Source organism: Meles meles, chromosome 1, assembly GCF_922984935.1.
Source record: "Meles meles chromosome 1, mMelMel3.1 paternal haplotype, whole genome shotgun sequence".
Taxonomy (NCBI): Eukaryota; Metazoa; Chordata; class Mammalia; order Carnivora; family Mustelidae; genus Meles; species Meles meles.
The window spans coordinates 191,639,298-191,662,051 of record NC_060066.1 but is presented as its reverse complement, the minus strand read 5'-3'; the positions used below and the strand labels follow the sequence as shown (position 1 = coordinate 191,662,051).

The 22,754-nt window shown below is 44.6% G+C and overlaps 1 protein-coding gene across 1 annotated transcript in view; it reads left to right on the top strand.

Annotated features, from left to right (window-relative positions):
* The window catches only part of LOC123925897 (CUB and sushi domain-containing protein 2-like), an 83,000-nt gene extending 60,768 nt beyond the window's left edge, over nt 1-22,232 (top strand). The window contains exons 10-18 of the mRNA XM_045979530.1: nt 6,124-6,318; nt 7,217-7,333; nt 9,528-9,641; nt 15,979-16,074; nt 17,222-17,425; nt 17,781-17,905; nt 18,825-18,921; nt 20,263-20,367; nt 22,201-22,232. Coding sequence (XP_045835486.1) covers nt 6,124-6,318; nt 7,217-7,333; nt 9,528-9,641; nt 15,979-16,074; nt 17,222-17,425; nt 17,781-17,905; nt 18,825-18,921; nt 20,263-20,367; nt 22,201-22,232 — 1,085 coding nt within the window. The remainder of the gene's footprint in view (nt 1-6,123; nt 6,319-7,216; nt 7,334-9,527; nt 9,642-15,978; nt 16,075-17,221; nt 17,426-17,780; nt 17,906-18,824; nt 18,922-20,262; nt 20,368-22,200) is intronic.
* The last annotated feature ends 522 nt before the right edge of the window (nt 22,233-22,754 follow it).

Sequence of the window (22,754 nt, the reverse complement as noted above, 5' to 3'; positions counted from 1 at the left end):
AGCATATAAGATGTACTCTAATAACACCTCCCACTACTACCATCCCCTGAAGTATCATTATTAATGATTTTTTATCTCATTCCAGATATTTTATGTGCATAAAAGGTAGTGTAACTTCTAGAACAAGGGTTAGCAAACTTTTTTTGTAAGGGACCAGACAATACTTAGGCTGGGCAGGCCAGAGTTCTCTGTTACATCTGCTCAGCTCAGCTCTTGTGATGCTAAAACAGCCATAGGCAGTATTTAAGCAAATAGTTATGGCTGTGTTCCCATAAAACTTTATTAAAACTTTATAAAAAAACAGTCAGTGAAACTGTGGGCTGTAGTTTGCTGATCTCTGTTCCATGTGAATAGAGATCATACCATCTGTACTAATATGTCACATGGGTTTGTTTTTACTTTGTTTTGGTTTTTGTCCAATGATCGATCTTGGTCGTCTTTCCATATTTGTATTCAAAGACTTTTGCAATTCTTTCTAAAGCCTGCTTGTATTTCAGTGGATGGCTGTAATCCAGCCTTGTTAACCAGTTCCTTACTGCTTGGATGTGTGGATTGCTATTTTCAGTGTCTTGCTATTACAATGTTTAGAAATGTTCCTTATCTATTAGGACAAAAAGAAGCTGGTTCTTTTATTATTCTTGTTTTAGAGGGCATGGTTTTTATTTATTATGATCCCAATGATGTTTTCAGTCATTATAGTTTTATCATTCACATCTGAGCTCTGGTCTGGCTGACTAAAGACCTGATTTTTGTCTTAATTCTACTTCTTCCCAGCTGAATGGCCTGGGAAACTCATTTAGCCTCTCTGATCACCACATTTCTCATCTGTAACCTGAATAGGAGCACACCTGGCCCTGTCTGCTTCAGAGGCCTTTGTGAGGCACAAATGAGATAACAGATTGGAAGGTACTTTGAAAATTATAACGTGATATCCCTCTGTAAGGAGCTATCATCATTATCATTACCCTTGTCATTTTCATTAATGGGATAATGTTTGGGATGATGAGCTCTTCTTGCTCTGACATGTGAGTAACTATAAAATACAGTCTGTATTTGGAATTGCTGATGTGATTGTGGATTTGCCAAGTCCTGAGGTGTTCAGCCAATCAATTCAGCATTCATTTGTTAAGCATCCATTATGTGCCAAACAGAGCAGGCTCTAATACCAAGTACTGTGATAATTGCCAGGGTTATGAAGAGAATAGGTGATGGTCCTATCCTTTAGGAGTCCAGAATCCACTGGAAAGAAATACATTTAACCAACCTACCAAGATAATGCCACACATGTTATAATTCAGGAAACAAAAACAGAATTCTGCCAGACAGAAGGCAAAGTTCAGGAAACTTGTTCAAAAGACAGTGGCATTGAAGAGACTGTCTTTTTTCCATTGAATATTTTTTCCTGTTTTGTCGAAGATTATTTGACCATAGAGTTGAGGGTCCATATCTGGGCTCTCCACTCTGTTCCACTGGTCTATCTGTCTGTTTTTATGCCAGTACCACGCTGTCTTGGTGATCACAGCTTTGTAGTAAAGCTTGAAATCGGGTAACGTGATGCCGCCAGTTTTGTTTTTGTTTTTCAACATTTCCTTAGCAATTCGGGGTCTCTTCTGACTCCATACAAATTTTAGGATTATTTGCTCCAGCTCTTTGAAAAATATCGGTGGAATTTTGATCGGAATGGCATTAAAAGTATAGATTGCTCTAGGCAGTATAGACATTTTAACAATGTTTATTCTTCCAATCCAAGAGCATGGAACAGTCTTCCATCTTTTTGTGTCTTCTTCAATTTCTTTCATGAGTGTTCTGTAGTTCCTCGAGTACAGGTCCTTTACTTCTTTGGTTAGGTTTATGCCCAGGTATCTTATGGTTCTTGGTGCTATAGTAAATGGAATCGATTCTCTAATTTCCCTTTCTGTATTTTCATTGTTAGTGTATAAGAAAGCCACTGATTTCTGTACATTGACTTTGTATCCTGCCACGTTACTGAATTGCTGTATGAGTTCTAGTAGTTTGGGGGTGGAGTCTTTGGGGTTTTCCATATAAAGAATCATGTCATCTGCGAAGAGAGAGAGTTTGACTTCTTCCTTGCCAATTTGGATACCTTTTATTTCTCTTTGTTGTCTGATTGCCGTTGCTAGAACTTCTAATACTATGTTGAACAAGAGTGGTGAGAGTGGGCATCCTTGTCGTGTTCCTGATCTCAATGGGAAGGCTGCAAGCTTTTTCCCATTGAGGATGATATTTGCTGTGGGTCTTTCATAGATAGATTTTATGAAGCTGAGGAATGTTCCCTCTATCCCTATACTTTGAAGCGTTTTCATCAGGAACGGATGCTGGATTTTGTCAAATGCTTTTTCTGCATCAATTGAGAGGACCATATGGTTCTTCTCTCTTCTCTTATTGATGTGTTCTATCACACTGATTGATTTGCGAATGTTGAACCAACCTTGCAACCCAGAGATGAATCCCACCTGGTCATGGTGGATAATCTTTTTAATGTGCTGCTGGATCCTGTTTGCTAGGATCTTGTTGAGAATCTTTGGCAACCCACGGAATGGGAGAAGATATTTGTAAATGACAGTACAGACAAAAGGTTGATATCCAGGATCTACAAAGAACTTCTCAAACTCAACACACACAAAACAGATAATCATATCAAAAAATGGGCAGAAGATATGAATAGACACTTCTCCAACGAAGACATACAAATGGCTATCAGACACATGAAAAAATGTTCATCATCACTAGCCATCAGGGAGATTCAAATTAAAACAACATTGAGATACCACCTAACACCAGTTAGAATGGCCAAAATTAGCAAGACAGGAAACAACGTGTGCTGGAGAGGATGTGGAGAAAGGGGAACCCTCTTACATTGTTGGTGGGAATGCAAGTTAGTGCAGCCACTTTGGAGAACAGTGTGGAGATTCCTGAAGAAATTAAAAATAGAGCTTCCCTATGACCCTGCAATTGCACTGCTGGGTATTTACCGCAAAGATACAGATGTAGTGAAAAGAAGGGCCATTTGTACCCCAATGTTTATTGCAGCAATGGCTACGGTCGCCAAACTGTGGAAAGAACCAAGATGCCCTTCAACGGATGAATGGATAAGGAAGATGTGGTCCATATACACAATGGAGTATTATGCCTCCATCAGAAAGGACGAATACCCAACTTTTGTAGCAACATGGACAGGACTGGAAGAAATTATGCTGAGCGAAATAAGTCAAGCAGAGAGAGTCAAGTATCATATGGTCTCACTTATTTGTGGAGCATAACAAATAACATGGAGGACATGGGGAGATGGAGAGGAGAGGGAGTTGAGGGAAACTGGAAGGGGAGATGAACCATGAGAGACTATGGACTCTGAAAAACAACCAGAGGGTTATGAAGGGGCGGCGGGAGGGGGTGGGGTGGGGTGGGAGGTTGAGGAACCAGGTGGTGGGTAATAGGGAGGGCACGTACTGCATGGAGCACTGGGTGTGATGCCAAAACAATGAACACTGTTATGCTGTAAATAAGCAAATAAAAATAAATAAATTAATTTAAAAAAAAAAGACAGTGGCATTAAAAATTATAGGAGTTTTGCCATACAGAGAAGGGAAGAAAGGACTTTCTGATGGTGTGAAGTTCTGGGACAGCCGTGCCAGCTGTTACCCAAAATCACAGCCTCTTCTATGAGGTAAAAGTTTGTTTTCCTTCCCATAAAAGAAATTTAGAGATTGTCATCCTGGGATGATGAGATGACTCCCATCCCCACTGCTCTTGTCTTTCTGTCCTACCATGCTGAGACATGGCTCCCATAGTCATGGCTATCTCAGGATCCAAGATGGTGACTGGAGTTCCAGCCATCATGTCTGAGTTCAGACTGAGTTCAGACTGAGTTCAGAGGAAAGAAGGAATGAAGGGCCAATGAGCATTCTCTCAGCTGAGTCACTTTCTCTTAAGCAGTCTTTCTAGAAGTCCCAAATTTATTCATTTAAGAAATATTTATTGAGTGCCTACCATGTACCAGACACCGGACTAGAACAGTAGATAAAACTGGATAACGGCTTCATGGAACCTACATTCTCTTGTAGAGAGATAGAAAAAAACTGGGTAAATATATAGTACATGAGATAGTATTGATGCCAGTACAGAGAAAGGTGACTGAGAGTGGTGGGGAGAGGAATATCAAAAATTTAAGTAGCTGGTCAAGGAAGTATCTCTGAGAAGAAGACTCAGAAAGAGATGAGATAGAGTGAGAACATTTGGATGGAGGAATATTCCATGCACAGAGGCTAATGTGGTTGAAGCAAAGTTAGCAAAGGGATGATAGACGTTGAGATCGAGATCATAGAGGGATGGGGATTAGAGATAGAAGGTGCAGGGCTTGTAGGCCTGTAAGGATTTGGGCTTATACTCTGAGTGGGACAGGAAACTCTCTGACTTAATTGTGTTCGCATCTCTTTGGCCGGATGTAGCTGCTTGGAGGTCAGAATGTATGGATTTTAGCTGGCATCTTGGTACTCTGGATAAAATCTGGTTTCTATTATTTAAGGACAAAGAGGGGAAATGGATACTGGGGCCACAGCTAGTCATCACCCCCTTATAAGCTGTGTCAACCTAGTCCCAAGTTACCTAATTTCTTGGAACTTCAAATTAGGTTTGACCTGCTGTCACTTGTTAAAAGGACAGATGAAATATAAGATGGTGACAGTTCCTTGTGTCTCTGTGATTCGCAGATGGATCACCCAATGGCCAGTTGTATTCTGGCCAGAGCCAGTGTGCTTCAAGAGAAGCCAGATTTGATGAGGTGTTAAAGGTGACACAGCAGGGTGCATAAGGAAGCCACTGAGGGGTCGTCTGCTAGACGAGGGACCATTTTCTGAGTCCCAGCTGAATTTAAATGCAATAGCATATCTGGGACTACTGCACCCTTAGCTATCAGCAAAGACAAAGAGCAGGACCATCATAAGGGCTCCAGTGCAAGAGCAGCCGGACTTGGCAGGACCCTGGACTCTCAGAGCCCCATCCCATCAGTCAGTGAGCTGACTGGCAGCTGAGCAGCACCCCCAAGCAGTGGCTGCCTCAGAAATGTGGCCTAAAAGATGCCCAAGTGACAAGGACACCCTCAGCAAAATTCCTCAGATATTCATCTCTGAACTCTGATCCCTTCTATTCTGGCTCTTTCTTCTAAAATCTGCTATTTGAACTTCTGAGTCCTCCTGTAAGGGCTGCCGGCAACTTTTTGTGAACCCCAATCTCCAGACCTCCCTGTAGGGTAGCCTCCAGGAGCCAAATGGAGCCCTGACATCCAGTGGCATGTCCCTCACCCTGCCCAGCCTCAGCTGTGTCCTGACATTGCCCAGCCATGACACCACCAATGGTCTTTGGACAAGCGGTCTTTTGGATGAGGAAAAGGAGCAATGGGTGCATGTGAACACTGGCGCCCAGGATCTGCTCAGGATTTCCAGCTAATGGTGAGGGAGTCTGCAGAGTACCCTTCTCCAGAGATGTGGGGTCCCAACTAGTGCATTCAACTGCTCAAGCAGCACCAAGTTCAGTCTCATTCAGCGTAGAGGGGCAGAGTAGGGGTCTGTTAGGCACCTCATGGAATTCCTAATTGGGAAGACATATATGCAATGAAAATCAAGTGGAAAAACACTACTGTTTTAATAAACTAGCAAGCACCCAATACCCCAGTGCACAATACTGGAAAACTATTTAAACCTAGAAAGCCGAGGGCTTGAAGTGGGGTTTCCTACTTCCTTCCTAAATCTAAGTATTGGCACCCATGCACTCAGAAGTCCCTCCCAGGTATGGATATGACAGAAGGCAGCCTCCCTTGAGAGGAGTGAGTCAAGGAATGACAAAAGGCCCCCAGTGTTTGGCTGTGACTCGTTCCTTGGTGGGTCAGAGCAAGAATGTGGGAGAAGAAGGAAAATTTCATTCTCCAGGATGACATCCAACCGTAGATTTAGAGAAGTTTTCAAACCTAAAGGAAGGACCACCAATCCCAAATCTCCTTATGCTCTGTGGCTAATTCGAGTCAGAGTCTTTTCTTGGGTGCACGATGGACTTAGGTCACTAATGAGTCATGTGTGTGTGTCTGTGTGTGTGTGTGTTTCTTCTTTCTAGAAAACCCACGGGAATCATGTTTTGATCCTGGTTCCATCAAGAATGGCACACGAGTGGGGTCTGACCTGAAGCTGGGCTCCTCCATCACCTACTACTGCCACGGGGGCTATGAGGTTCAGGGTGCCTCTACCCTCAGCTGTGTCCTGGGACCTGATGGGAAGCCCACATGGAACAACCCCCGACCAGTGTGCACAGGTGGCGGAATGGGGACGGGAAGGAGTTGGAGGGACTGAGAGCATGCCAGCGGCAGAGGGGGCTATTGGCTGGGGGAAGGGAGGGGTGAGAAATGGCCCTCTGAGTGGGCCCCTTGTGTACACTGTGAATGAGAGAGGCTGGTAATTCACCAGCTGTACAGTCCCTATCAACATGCCCTCACTCTCAGATCACAGTGTTCCCACCCCCACTCACAGGGGCCCCCCCAGACGTGCCACCAGCTCGTATGAGGGAGATGGGAGTTTAAAGGTGACCTGGACATGTTTCTGAGCCTAAGAAGAGTCACTGAGAGATCGGATGTGTAAAACTAAGGCCAGTGGGGTCCGGCTCAGCCACGGGGCCCTTGCAAGAGGCATGGGATAGAGTCTCAGAACTTCAAGAGCTTGGAGGCCATCCAAGTTGGAAAGCAAGGAGGCCCCTTTGCTCAGGGGAGAGGAGCTGGCACTCAGGGCCACCCCTTGTGTAACTGGGCACCATGGAAGGGAACAGAAGGTGGCTGGGTTGCATGTTGCTCCCAGTGGGGCTATTCTGGGATCTTCAGCTCTCTACTCATGAGACACTAACTGCCTGGGGGAAGCCTCAGCCAGGGGCAGAAGATCAATCCCAGGCCCCTGTGCCTCTAGGGATTGATAAGAGTATTACTAGTTAGAGGGCAAGATCTGACTTGCGGCCTGGAGGGCCTTGGATGGCATGGGGGGGCGGGGGTTGGGCCACATGCCGGCCAGGGATGTCTTCAGAACTCCCTTCCTCCACCCTAGTGGCTGCAACCCTCAGGCAGCGCCACCAGGACCAGTGACTCAGGCTGGGGTGGGCAGAACAGAGCACAACTGTTGACGAGAAGTCTACAAAGTCACCTGACCCTCTCTGGTTTCTCTTTCAGCCCCCTGTGGGGGACAGTATGTGGGTTCAGATGGAGTAGTCTTATCTCCCAACTACCCCCAGAACTACACCAGTGGACAGATCTGCCTCTATTTTGTCACCGTGCCCAAGGACTATGGTATGGAGGTGTTGCATGTCTGTTTGTATGTTTTTGGACCTCTTCCAGGGTCTCTGGCCCTTCTCAGTTGTATCCCAATCCCACTCTAAATTGTATGTACTCCCATTATGGGAATGGAAAGATAGTCTCTTATGCAGGCCACGTGGGTGCAGATGCCATGAAGTGGAAGTAGGATACACTGTAGGCACACTCCTGACACACGTGGGAGGAGGGGCCCTGGAGAGGCCAGCAGAACCAGGGGATACGGCTAGGGAGGAACTGGCCAGGACAGAGGGAAGGCAGGGACACCGGAGGCTAGCCAGCACAGCCTAAGACTCAATAGAGGGGTTGCAGTTCCAGGCTGATTGGGAAGCCAGGCGAGGGTGGCCAAAGGGCAGGAAGAAGGAAGGAGTGGGACAGAGCTGGGAACCACCAGGCTCCAGTGTTCCATCTGAGACTGGGAACCTGGTCCAGCAGCTATGGGTAGGGCCAACAAGAAAAGCGAGGAGCAGGCCAGTGTCCTGATACAGCAGAAAAACTTCCAGATTCCAAGACATACAGGCAAAAAGAAACCAGACTTGCCGCCTGACAGTGGGGACATCAAAGAGTCCTGCCATCCCTGGAGGATTCAGGAAGTTCTAAGGGGCAACCAGGCTGGTTGTACCTGGGCGATCAATCAGGTGACCCACCTGGATGCTTTCTCCCTGGATCACCTCTTTGTAGGAGGAGTAACAACTATTTCTAAGGAGGACTGGTGTTGGGTGGGATAAAGGACATTGATACATCCTGACCATCTAGGAGAGGGACGGACGGGGCAACCTGCAGAGAGCTGGCCACCGATTCCCGAGATAGGCTGGCATGGGTGTAGGGCAAGGCCTGATGTCACCAAGCATTTGTGAAGCATCTTTCAGGGTCCATGCACTCTGCTACAGACATGAGCGAGACATGTTTCCTGCTCTCTATAAACTCCCACTCTCATCTTGACCTACAGCTCCAGCCATCGTGGACCACTCCCACCCCAGCACCTGTACACTTAGGTACATGGGCACACACTCCCCAATATACTTAAGTGGCAGGAGCTTTTGACCTGCAGGTTCACCATTAGTAAAGTCCTAAAAGTTGTCCAATCCAATCTGCCACATGGAGGACAATCCTCGATAAGTGGTCTGTTTGTACTTGGATTCCTCCCATGATAAAGAGCTGAGGCCTTTAAAAGAACCAACCTCAAGGCTGGTCAGTTTCACTGAGCTGAAACCTCCATGCAGAGAGCTGCTTGGTGGAAGGGCAGTGATCACAGGGGCTTTCCTCAGCCACCTCCTTTCTGCCAGTCACTGCCAGAAGGGCTGTGTCAGTGGCCCCACAGCAGGCACAGCTCCAATTCAGCTCTTTGCAAGACCTACACTGGCCTCCCAGTACATCAGGTGCATCTGAGGGCAAGAACCAGGGGAGGAGAGAAAGGAGTAATAGGGGTTGAAGGGGGGAGCAAGAGGAAGAGCACATTTTGGAGCCCTGAAAATGGGTTCTGATTTAGGTGAAGAGGATAGGAAATATTCCTGCTTTCACAGAGTGTGCATTCTAGTGAGTGTCCGGCACACAGTAGGTGCTTAATAAATGCCATTTTGCCTCTTCCCTTGGCTTGGCCAGAGGGAAATGAGCTAAAGATGTTTGCCCATTCCTTAGACAGTTACTCCCTCCCCCGGAGCAGTTGCTTAGTCACCACCCTTATTCCTCTTAACTGGGGGAGGCGGGGGGAGGATCTTGCATCGAGGGCTGCCCTGGTCAGCTGGATTCCTGAAGAAAAAATAAAGGAAAATACAGGGTTCCTGAGATATATGAAAAATGGGAGGGGGCATTGCCAAAAGCCCTTCCATGTCCATGATGAGTTGCTGCCACTGCTATCTGAGAAAGGAATAGGGTTAGCTCAGCACCACTTCCACAACCCCTGACCATTGAGTTCAATCTTCATTGTTACCTTGACCCATGAGGGAGAATGCCAGGTGGCGCTCTCCACCTCCACATAACCCTGTGCCTGGCGTCTGGCCAGTGTGCTGATCAGGCAGTAGAAAGCCTCAGCAAGCAGTTAGCCCCTGGAGCCAACAACTTTCTCCAAGGCTTCCCTGCTCCTGGCCTGTAGCCCCCACACCTCCGGTTCCTTGCCCCCAACATGGCAGCCAGTATTCCATGCTGAGGTTTCCACACCATGTCTCCTCCACAGTGGTGTTTGGACAGTTCGCCTTCTTCCACACGGCCCTCAACGACGTGGTGGAGGTGCATGATGGCCACAGCCAGCACTCCCGGCTCCTCAGCTCCCTCTCGGGCTCCCACACAGGTACCCAGGGCTAAGCTGGCTTTGGGGATGGTGGTGGGCTGAGGGCATCATGGGCCAGCTGAAGGGAAACGGGCCCTATAAGCCTGGCCACAGGTGTAACCACACAGCTTTGTGTCTATCGTGCGCTGGTGCTGTCTCTACAACACGACAGTCAGCTCCTGGGAGCCCAAACATGGAAGGGGGCTTCAGAAGCTACCCTCACCCAGAGCTGTGTCTACACCTCTGCCCCCAAGTGGTGTAGTGTTCCCCTGTTAATTTATTCTTGACCCAACATGTTTCTCTAATCGTAAGCATACTGCGTTTTCAATGTAGAAAACTTAGAGGCAAGACAAAATAATTGTATGGGGAATTAAAATACAAACCACCCAGAAAGAACCAGCCTTTATATCTACTGAGATTTAATCTTTTGTATATTTTATTGAATAAAACAATATACATATTTTTATTGAAATGTTCATTGTGAGCATTTGTCATTATTTTCTTCTATAACAGGATTTTTAAATTATGCAAAATAGTCTACCATATAGTTACTTAAAATTTATGTAAAAAACTTATGTAATGAATTCCCTGTTATCGAACATTGAGATTGTTTCTAATTTTTCACTCTCATGAATAGTAGTAACTCTGTATTATGCATATGTCTTTAAATACATTTCTGACAATTACCTTAGATTATCTACAAGTAGAATTGTCAAGTTAAAGGGTATGTGTGATTTTTAAGGCTTTTTATGGGACCCTAACTATATTCTTCCAAATTTAGCCAATCAGTTGTTTCGATGGAATTCTCAGAAATCCCAGATTTTGAGATATACTAAAATGTCAGACATCCTCTAGAAAGTTCTTGCCACTTTGTTCACCACCAATGAATAAGAGGGCATGTTTTATTCCATAAAAACTAGCTAATTGAGGAAATAAAACATCATCATTTTGAAAAGTGAAAATGGCATCTCTTTTCTTAGTTTGCCTTTTTTTATTACTAGCTGGGTTACCCTTTTTATAATGTAATTATTGGCCCATGCATTTTTTGTCTGTGAATTTAATTGTAAATTGCTGTTGGTTTTTCTATTAGCATTTTTCTTCTTATTGACTTAGGAGAGCTCCATATTATTGCAAGCTATACATATCACATACCATAAAAACTTCGTGTCTACATTATATGCTATAAAAAGCCTTCCCTTGCAGTTTATCATTTGCCATTTAATTTTCTTCAGGGTGTGTTTTAATGTCAGACCATTTAAATTTCCCATGATATCAGATCTATCAATGTTCTCTTTTACAGTTTTCTCCTTTACTTTTATGCTGATTAAGTAAATATTCTGTGTTTTCTTTTGCTTCTTTTCAGTTTGTTTTGCTTTAATACCTTTGGAATTTATTTTGATTTGTTATTTGTAGTGAGGAATCTAACCATATTCTTTCAAATTTAGTTGATCAGTTGTCCTAACAAAACTTTCAAAATGCCAGATTTACATCTATTAAATTTTTATGAAGTTAAGGATATGTTTCTAGAGTTTTTATCCATATCTTTAAGTATCTGTTTATTTATGTGTCAGTGCCCAAAAGTTTAATGTAAGATTATGAAAATGTTTAATATTATGATCATTTCAAACATAGGATATTATAAGTCCCCAAGCTCATTTTCTTTTGAAATTTTTATTAACTGTTCTTATTCCTTTTTGCCTCCAAATAACTCCTAGAAATATCTTGTCAAGTTTAAAAAATTGACATCAGAATTCCCATTGAACTTCCATTAAACCTACTGATTCATTGAGGTAGAATTCACATCTTTATGGCAGCCACCCCTCTTCCCTTCCAAGAACATGACATATCTCTCCATTGATGTATCTTTCATAACCTTGGGGAAGGGGCTCTAATTTTTACTTCCGCCATATTTCTTTTCTGTTATCTTCACTCCTAAATATTTCATGGCAGCTTTGTTGTTGTTTTTGTTGCTGCTGTGAATGGGTCTTCTCTTCCTTCTGCTATATTTTCTTGCTGGGCTCTGCTACTATATTAAAAGACTGGTATTTTTGGTATAGTCATTTTGTAAAGTCAATGAGCCCTCTGTAATAATGCTAACACTGCCAACTGATTTCTCCCGGGCCCTTAAGGCAAGAAGCAATATCTTGTGCAAATAAATTTGTCTCATTATTTTATCTCTTCCTTTTCAGTGTTTTTTCTTTTTTATTTTCTTCCATGGTTATTGCACTATTCAAGTATATTACCTCAATATCAATGTGGATATTCTATATTTTAGTAAAAAGCCCATTTTGTAATTACTTTAAATTCAGCAGCATAGGTTATATCATAGACTCTTATGCTGTTGGATCTCATGTTCGCAATTATAAACCCTGCCTTTATGCACCAAGGGCTATATTCCTAGTGCCCCTCTTTGCCCATCAGGACCAGAGGTTTTGTGTTGTTTCTTTGTGTTTTTTATTGCTTCTGTTTTTCAGTTCTTCTGTGGATTTTGTTATTTTTTAATTAATTAACTTCTGGGTTTATTTCATAATGACTCTCCTCCTGTTTTCTTCAGTTTATGCTATTCTTCTTGTGCTAACCCCTTGAACTAAGAGCTTTGTTACTTTCCTTGTGTAATGAGGAGTGCATGGATAGCAGTACACTCCCCTCTAAGCAGTACACTCCCCTCTAGTTCAAGCTTCATGCTATGAGTATTGACATGTATTATTGTCTTCCTCTGTGCTTTCTAGATAATCTGTCATCCTGTTTTGCTCTTTTTACCCAAGTCATTCAAGCCTGCCTCTTCTCTTTCTCCAGGAACTTGGGTTTTGTTCTTGTTACATTTAAACATTTGTGTTAATTTCTCGTTTTATTGCCACATGGTGAAAGAATATAGCCTGAATCATTTCTGCTCTGGGGATGAAATGAGGTCTGCTCAGTAGCCAAAGACACTTTTTTAAAAATTCCTTAAGTATCTAGAAGAGACTGTGTTCTCTGCAATACTGAGAAGCCACAGAGAGACTGGGAGCCCAGGCCCAGCACTCACTGCCTGGCCCCTAATCTCAGCTCTCCCCACTGCCAGCTAGATGCCTGCAGGGGTCAGAGCTTGACCCCTCTAGTTGCTGTTCCCTCAATGTAAAATGCTGAGAGGAAAACCTCTGACTCCTAGAGCTATTGTTAGGATTAAATTAGCTTTGTAATAGCCATTAGACCAATCTTACTCAATTTTATTATTCAATTCCATTCTATCAGTGGTTCTCAATGAAATGAGTTTTTGGTATTAACACCCCACATATGCACACCCAGCCAGGAATGTAAGTCAGGATCTCTTTGGGTAGGATGCTTTTTCAAAATCTCTTGATTTTTAAGATAGATAGAGATATGAGCTTAGTTATAGAAATATAGACATAGGCAGAGAGAGAAAGAGAGATACATTTAGGACCTGTATATATAAATGTGGGTATAGATACAGGTACAGAAACAGATGTAAAAGACCAATGGATAGAAAGAAATAAATATCATGGATGGATGGATGGATGGATGGATAGGTAGGTAGATAGAACCTATAGGTATAAATATCAATATTCTCAAATCATCTGTTATTCCTTGTTTGAAGAAACACTGATGAGGTGATGGGAATGGTGTGCCCCAGTCCCTAAGGAGTATTGAGGGGGGGAAGAGAAGTTTGAGGACCACTACTCAACAATTTTCATTTTGTTTTTCTATTTGATATATCAGTGACTGAGAATGTTGTGCATTTAAAGATCCCACTACAACTGTGATATTTTGTTGTCTTCTTGTGTTTCCAACCATTTTTGTATCTGTGCTCACCTGATAGATCTTTCCTCATTTTCTCTGAGAGTCCTTTTCTTTAAAGAGGATGTTTTCTTACTTATTTTACATTTGGTCTGATACCTGTCATCTGGTTCTGTTCTTTGTGGGTTTTTCTTTCTTTTGTTTTGCTTTTGCTTCCTTGCTTTTTCATTCATATCTGACCCATCTCTAAATTCCAAGGTTTTTCTCATGTATATTTAGACTTTCATATTAATGTTATTAGTAATTATTTGTAAATAATCTCCAAGAACAAGTGTTTACATTTACATTTAGTTTTGCTTTCTCATTGACAATAATTATTTTGATTTAACTATATTTTCTTCATTGGCTTTATCCCTGAGTTTCTGATTTCCCTATTTCCATTCATTTATTTTTTAGCAGCCTCATCACTGCAGTACTTTCTGTCACCTTGCATGTATGAGTACATCTTCCCTTTGATGTATCATATAAATGACAACTTGATTGTAAATCAAATTACGGGTCACAAGCTTCTTTGAAAACCGCAGCTGCTGTTCCACTTCATTCCAACATTTAATGTCACAAAAGTGGACTCCAATCTGATCCTTTATCCTTGTAGGTAACCCATTCTTTTCTCTCTGGATGCCTTTTTATATTTTTGTGTTTTGTATTTAAAATTTAAAAGCCCACTAGGATATGTTGCAGTGGAAATCTCTTTTCATTAATTACATCTGGCACTTTGAGAACAATTTTAGTCTGAGGCTCAAGTCTTTCTTAAGCTTAGGAAAGTTATCTTCTTCTCAAACCATTTCTTGTCCTTCCATTTCTCCTGTCTTCTCTCTCTCTAGAATTCTTAATATATGCATATTGAGTTCCTTTGATCTATCTTCCATGTCACTTTTGGTTTCTATCATTATTTTCATTTCTTTATCCTTTTCCTGTGGATTATGGAAGAATTTCCCAAATTTAATCTCCACTTCTTTGTTCAATTTCTACAGAATACAGCCACCATGTACTAGTGCTTCTCAGTTTTGCAGGCTTTATTGATCTCAGAACTTTCTTTGGCATACCTGTCCTCTCTGACTTTACAGATGCAGTATGAGATCTAATCTCATGACAACCACAATTGAAAATCTTCTGAGATTTTTTCCTTGTTCTTTTTTGTAGTTCACATAAAAATAGTTGCTTTGATTTTAGGTTGTCTTCACCCTTAAAACTTTGGGAGCTTGTCTTTTGTCCAGGGATTTTACTATGTGCTTATCCATGGAGAGGGAGGTCTGTGTTCATCCAGGGTTGGAAGTTGAAATGGGTTCATGAGAGAACATAGGAGTCCTAATCCACATATCAGGCCAGAGGATGGGAGGATGGAAGAGTGGAGTTTTGTTCTACTCACATCTGTTAAAGAGCCAGGACAGTGGTGATAATAAAGAGAGGCTTTTGCTTCATGAGTTTTCTTTTTGCTTTGGCATCCAGAAATTATCTGGGGCAATGACTCCTAGCCAGGCTCAGCCATCTGGGTCACATGTAAATAGTGTGCTATATAAAATTCTCTGCTCTCTGTGGCCAGTAGCATCACATGGGCTTTCTGGAAGCACTGGTTGGACCCCAAATGTGTTTCCCAGTGGCTCCTTGGCTGGTCCCAACTCCCACCTTCACGACAGTGGGGACCTAGCTTGGCTGTCTGCAACCTCAGCTTCCCTTCTGATGGTGCGGGTGGGGGAGTGGGCAGGGGCTATCTCAGGGATTCCTAAGGCTGTATGGGGCCACATACAGAGCAGCTGTTCCACTGCCAAGCCATAGTCCCGCAGCCAGCTCAAGAGAGTGACAATAAACAGGACAACACTTCACAGCTGTCAGTCCAGTTGGTATTATCTTTACTTCTGTCCATCTGTACCACATCAAGGAGAAGCTAGAACTTTATCTTCTGATATAAAGGCATCCTACACCCATGTAGATTTTCCCCAATTTGTATGTTTTCAGTTGGGTGGCAATACATCTTGCTTTGCTTGTGACAGTCCCAGCTTTCACTTGGTTGTACCAATTAATAACACACCCATTGGCTCTCACAATGTCCTAGTGTAAGCAATAAATTATACAATTGTTGTGGTTATCTATCATTTTACAGCATCTGGGAAAGGCCAGTTACTCTCACATATTCACATTACCCTCCTTCCCAGAAGCTGGTGTCATATTTCTTTTTAATGTCCATTTTCCAAGTAAAAACCACCAGTCAGTTTGGTAACAGCCATTCTTCCCATCCTTGTATGTCAACATATGTTCTAGAAACTTTCTCCTTTCTGGGAAGGTCATTTAATCTTTCTGATCCTCTCTCTTGACCTATTAAACGGGTCACTGAACTTTTGTCATGCCAACCTTGCAATGAACATGGGTCAAGGTAAGACCATGGATGCTAAAACCTTCTGCAAATCTTGAACAGTAAAAATGGAAGGTTGTATTTCAGGAAAACTTGGGATATGGAAAGAAATTCTGTGGGGGGTATGGCCAGCCCCTCCTTCCTGGCCAGGATCTTCTGGGCCGACTGATGGACTCACTGTCTTCCTCTCCTCCTCGCCCCTTATCTCGGCAGGAGAATCGCTGCCCCTGGCCACCTCCAATCAAGTTCTCATTAAGTTCAGTGCCAAAGGCCAAGTACCAGCCAGAGGTTTCCACTTTGTCTACCAAGGTATGCAGGAAGTAGCTGTGAGAGTTGTGAAGGCAATCTCGGCTCTTTAGTGACTCCCTGACCAAAGGAATGGGAATGTTTGACCCTTAGTCTGGGCCTTAGTCTTAGGGTGCTGGAGGGCAGCTACTGATTTTTAAGGCCGTTCCTTGAAATTCAGATGAATTTAGGTACCCATTTGCCCAACAAACAATTCTTGGACCAAACTCCATGTCAAACGAGGAAGAAATCAGACATGGGAAGCTGACTCCTGCCCTCTCCTTTCCCCATTGTCTGGCACAGTCCCATTGGTATTAGGACGTTGGCTCATACCTAGGCTTTCTCCCATGTTTGGTTTTCTCTGCAAAGCACAGTAAAAGTCTGTGGAAAACACAGACTTGGAATCAAGGTGGACATGGCTTTGAATCCCAGCTCTGCCACTTTCTAACCGGGCACCAGCCTCTCCACTCCTCAGAGCCCCAGTTTGCTCACCTATGAGATGAGGGTAAGCATGTTACCTCACTGATGGAATTAAGAGAGTTCCCAGAGTAGTTGGCACTGAGCAGGTGATCAATGTTTGTTCTGTTCCCTTCCTCACTGGTCTTGAAAGGCAAAGTCTTAAAGTGCCCTGGCTTTCATCGGCAGGCCCCAACCTCTGCTTGTCCAGAAGCATGCCTGCTTCTTTAGGGCCCATTCTAGGCATGTCCCATTCATCCCACTACCCAGGAGGAGCTGCATTCCCCTGCCACAGAGGCATGCCATATCTGGGGCCTGGATTAAAGCATACTTTCAGGCCATGAGAGTAGAGCCCCAGACAGAGTCTTAAGGCACCTGGGGAAAGAGGCCAGAGGCAGGACAAAGGGAAAAAGAAAGGTCATTCTCCCTGTAAGGGGACGTGGGCCCCTGATAGTTAAAGGGCATTATGGAGGAGCCACCAAACACAACTGGGTCTAAAATCTGCCTCCTATGGTTTCCAGAAACTGTGCTGTAACTATATTTCAGTAAAATGGGCCTTGTTCTGGAAAACCCCTACCTCTGTCCTGGGAGAAAGTGCCCAGAGCCTCTCAGGGTCTCATCCAGATGGTCTCAGCTCTAGTACCATTGTGTGTCCATCCCTGGGCCAGTTTCCAGAGGGATGAGGCCTGCCCCTCAGTGCCCTTGTCCCCTGCAGCGGTACCCCGAACCAGCGCCACACAGTGCAGCTCTGTGCCGGAACCGCGCTATGGCAAGAGGCTGGGCAGTGACTTCTCCGTGGGGGCCATCGTCCGCTTCGATTGCAACTCCGGCTATGCCCTGCAGGGATCCCCAGAAATTGAGTGCCTCCCTGTTCCCGGGGCCTTGGCCCAGTGGAATGTATCAGCGCCCACCTGTGTGGGTGAGTACTTGGACAACCGGGACTCTGGGGAGGGGGTGGCCAGGGAGACCCAACAGCAGCCCCTGCTCACCAGCATAACTTAAGTAGGGTGTCCTATTCAGGCCAAATCACTAGTCCTGGGGGTTGGGTGTAGAGACAGTGAGGGGGTGGAGCTGGGATGGCTGGGAGCCGGATGCATGGGAAGGAGGATTGTAGGGACAGGAGCCATGGAAGGAGCAGGAATAGGGGCCTATGGGAGAAACCAACAGCCAGCAAGAGAGGCTGGGGGGTCCTGGGAGGAGTGTTGGGGGAGGATCCCTTAGGGGACCTAAAAATAAGCTGAAGAAACCTCTAACCAGAACTGCCTCCTTCCCAGTGCCATGTGGAGGCAACCTCACGGAGCGCAGGGGCACCATCCTGTCCCCTGGCTTCCCAGAGCCCTACCTCAACAGCCTCAACTGTGTGTGGAAGATCATGGTTCCCGAAGGTGCTGGTATCCAGGTAGGGGCTAGAGGAGGCCTCAATGTGGCAGGTGGCCCGGAAGAGACATTTCAGCCCTGTCCCTGCCCCTCAGGCCAGATGTGGAGGTGAGGTCCACAAGCAGAGAAACACAGCAGCTCGAGGCCCAGAAGCTTTAGGGGGTGTGGAGAGAGAGAGCCAGGTACCTCAGGAAAGAGAAGGGGTGGCAGCAGCTCGGGCCATCAGGGAAAGCCAGAAGAGGAAATGGGCCTGGACTGAAAGAAATACAGAGACTGAGGAAGAGTCATAGAAGGTATTTTTCTGACGCCTTAAAGGGTTCTTTTCTCAAGATGATGGGGAATAGAAAAGGGGACATTGCAGGAGAGGGAAAGCGAGCAGATGAGGCATGGAGAAGCCCCAGGCATACACCTCGGTGTCACACCTGAAGCCCAAGTTACAGGAGAATAATGGGGACCAAACTGTTCCCCCAGTGGTAAGAGTCAAGTGGAGAAGGTCCTGGAACTGGTTATGGCAGCAAGGCCACCAGAGAGGCAACAAGCAGGACCAGGGGTGGGTTCCTGGACTCTCACTGCGGGATGTCTGATGTCATCCAGGCAGGAAGGTGGGGAACCCAAGGAACATGTGAGAGATGAGGAGGGGTCCATTTAGACTGAAGTAGTCCCACTTCCTGAAATTCCCTTTCCCCATTCTCTGCCTGACAAAGTACCCCACTGTCTTATGACCCTTCATTTTACATCTGTCTTCCCCACTGGGCATATGAGGTCCTGGTGGGAGGGGATAGGGACAGTATTTCATTTTTATTGGAAGCACCTAGCACAATGCCAGTCCTAGAGTGGGTGCTAAGTACTGAAATTAACTACATGAATGGAGAAGAGGGGAAGGAGGGACATAGATGGACACAGGCTGCCTAACCAACAGTTCAATCCCTCTGCCTTCCCAGATTCAAGTCATCAGTTTTGTCACAGAACAAAACTGGGACTCTCTGGAGGTGTTTGATGGTGCAGACAACACTGTGACCATGCTGGGGAGTTTCTCAGGTGAGGTGGGCCTTCCGGGGGCCTCAGCTCAGAGGGCAGGGCTGGATTTCGTCATCACCATCATCACCATCATCACCATCATCATTATTACTGATATGTAGTTCATATGCCATAAAAGTCACCAATTTAAAGTATACAGTTCACAGATGTTACCTAGACTCATTTTGGTGATCGTGTTACGCTATATACAAATATTGAATCATTATGTCACACACCCAAAACTAATATAATGTTATATGTCAGTTATAGCTCAATAATAAAACAACAGTAATAATGCTACAATGAAAAGAGAGTGTACAATTTGGAGGTTTTTAGTATATTCACAAGATTCTAAAACTATCACTGCTCTCTAATCCCAGAACATTTGCATTACCCCAAAAAGAAACCAGGTACTCATTTGCATGCATTCCCCATAGTTCCCCCTCCCCCATCCCTTGGCAACCACAACTTGGCAACCTACTTGCCATCTTTATAGATTTGCTTGTTCTAGAAATTTCATATAAACGGAATCCTACAATATGTGGCCTTCTGGGTCTGACTTCTTTCACTCAGCATCATTTTTCAAGGCTCACCATGTTGTAACATGCACCAACATTTTGCCATGTGGATAGACCAGATTTCACCTACCCATCCATCAGCTGATGGACATTTGGTTGTTTCCACTTGTTGGCTCATTATAAATAATGCTACTATCAACATTCATGGAGAAGTTTCTGTGGAACATGATTTCAATTCTGGGTATATACCTAGCAGTGGAATTTCTAGGTCATATGATAACTCTGTATTTAAACTTTTTGAGGAACTGACAAACTGTTTTCCAAAATGGCTACACGGTTTTCCATTCCAATGGCAGACTTCACTGAGTGTGGTGTGTGTTTTTGCCCTATGTCCCGGGCAATCATCCGGGTCCTTCAGACTTCAGAATTCTGTGTTGCCAAGATACAGAAAGGAGTTGTGTGCACCATATATATGGTCTACACTGCCTGGAATATCCAGAGAAGTATAGCTGTTAGAATTTTTTGAAGATGGCTGGGAAGGAGACCAAATTCCTCGACTACCTTTGGAACTTCCCCTCCTGCTGGCATATGGCTCTGCCACTGCTCACTTTGCACAAAGTTTGAGGTCTCGTCTCCCTTGGCCACTGAAGAAGACCCAGCACTCCTGGCTGGGGTGGGGGGTGCGGACGGGAAGTGCTGATTTGCATGTAGCAAGTATAATAACTGGCGACCTTTGAGGATCTTGAGAGCATAATGTCAGTAGGTAGCAAAAGCAAGAGAAATGGGAAGGAGCTTGGGGGCTGGAGATGGTTAAGCATGAATGGTCCCTGTTTCCTTGCCATAGGAACAACTGTGCCTGCCCTTCTGAACAGCACCTCCAACCAGCTCTACCTTCATTTCTACTCAGATATCAGCGTGTCAGCAGCCGGCTTCCACTTGGAGTACAAAAGTGAGGATCCAAAGTTTCAGCTGTGTGTGGGGCTTGGGGTGGGAACTGACAGGTACTAAGGACCCACACAATGAGCAGGGGGCCCACTGGGGCTGTATATTCTCTATGCCATGTAAACCTTACCACAGACCTAGAGGAAGATGCTAAAGCTCAGAGAAGGTCTGTAACTCCTTAAGACTGCACAGCCAGTAAGTGGTAGAGCCAGGACTCTCACCCCAGTCTCTGTTACCCAGACACCTGTGCACTTCCCCAGTGTCCACTCCAGGAATGGGAAGGTAGCCCCATCATTGACTTAGGTCCTGTATGGAATCTAGGATGTAGGGAAATTCAGGTGCTCTCCTCCGCTCCTGAAACCGGTCCTCTCCAAGCCTGGCTTCTATGATGCAACTGTCTTTGAAGTTCTTGTCCTCATGAGAAACTTCACTCCTCTCGCACCAGAGTTCTCACTCCACTCTCAGAACCTTCCATTTTAGCTTCCAATATCTCGAAGTGGTCACAATGAAAAACTCTTAGAAAAATAAGGCTGTGGATGTGCCTGGTGGGGCAACAAAGACAGAGGTTACTGGGGAGACTGTTTTCATCCAGGGACAGCCTGCCATTCCCTTCCCCTCTGGGTAGAGGAAAGAATAGGTAGGCAGAATTTGCCACGACGTGGAGGGAACTAGAGGGTATTATGCTTAGCGAAATAAGTCAATCGGAGAAAGACAACTATCATATGATCTCCTTGATATGAGGAAGTGGAGATGCAACGTGGGGGGGTTGAGGGGTAGGAAAAGAATAAATGAAACAAGATGGGATCGGGAGGGAGACAAACCATAAGAGACTCTTAATGTCACAAAACAAACTGAAGAGGGTGGGTGGGGGCAGGGTGGTGGGGCTATGGACATTGGGGAGGGTATGTGCTACGGCAAGTGCTGTGAAGTGTGTAAGCCTGGAGATTCACAGACCTGTACCCCTGGGGCTAATAATACATTATATGTTTATAAAAAATTTTTTAATTAATTTAAAAAAAGAATAGGTAGGCAGAGGCATCTGTTATTCGTTCATCCAACAAATAGTTATTGAGTGTTTATAATATGCCAGGTGCTGTGCTGAGGGTTGCTAGGACTGGGTGAGATCAAGATGATTAAGTCCCCTCCAAGTCAATTAAAGAGAGGCAGACACTGGGACAGAGAAGCACATTACAGGATTCCAGGTGCTCTCATGGATGTGCCCAGATAGTAGAGCAGTAGTTCAAAGAAGAGCATGGTCACTTCTCCCTGGGACAGGTGGAGAGGTCGATGTCGTGAAGAAACACTTGAGTGTCCACAATGTGGCAAGCCTGTGCTAGATGCCCACAGAACAAAGATAAATAAGACATGGTTCCTGCCCTCACACACACACACAGTCCAGGGAGATAGGGGGACAAGAGAGCAATAATTTTAGTGCAACTGAAGCAGTTAAGGAAGTACAGAAGAGGGGAGCTAAACCTGGCCAGGTGAGACCTTACAGAAGCAGGTGCCTGAGCTAGGTTGGAATGAGAAGTGGGAATATGGGAAGGCAGAGTTGGCCTGACCATCTTGGACAGCGTGGACCTTCCAGATGGGAGCCCCAGTTGGTGCCAGAGGCCTGATAAGATAAGGTCAGTCATTGGATGTTCTACAGATGCTCTGCTGGTCTCCAAGCACATGATCTTTATCCAGATGGTTAGGAGAGGATTGGTTGGATCCTGGGATGCTTGCAGCCTGAAAGAACTAAAGTGTGCACTTGGCAGGAAAGACCTGGGACATCTTGAAGCAAAGACCCTGAGGGCCAGAGGATAGGACAGGGACCTCTGACACCTTCCCCCTGCAGACCTCAAAGTCTTCACTCTCCTGGTAAAGTGAAGTATGCTGGGTTTCTTGAATAGTTCACATTTTTCCTTTTACCCTATTGCTCTGTTCTATCCAATTTTGTTTTCTTATCCAGTATTTACATTGGAGTCCTTAAATGTTCCCTCAAATATTTTCTTTTCTTTCCTCTTCCAAAGATACACTTCCTTCCTAAATACCTTTTCATTCTGCTGCCTCATTCCCAGAAAAAAATGCACCTCTCCTTAGTTTGTTGTTGTTTTGTTCAAGAGAATTAGTAGTTTTCTTTGTAGCTGATGTTTATCAAGTACTGTCCTCTTACAGCGGAAAGGGCTGAGGGAAAACAGAAGCGATGAAATTCGTAGGCGCCAAAACCATTTTTGTTTTGTTAAGCTACTGTTCTCTTAATATTTGATAGTCTACAAAGAGGGTGCAGAGGGGAAGAATTGACTGTAGAGTCAAATGATTTTGAAGGGTACTGAAAAGTCATAGCTACTGCTATGACTCACTTAATGGTGATTTAATTGAAATGGAAATGGAACAATATGCTTTTGAAAG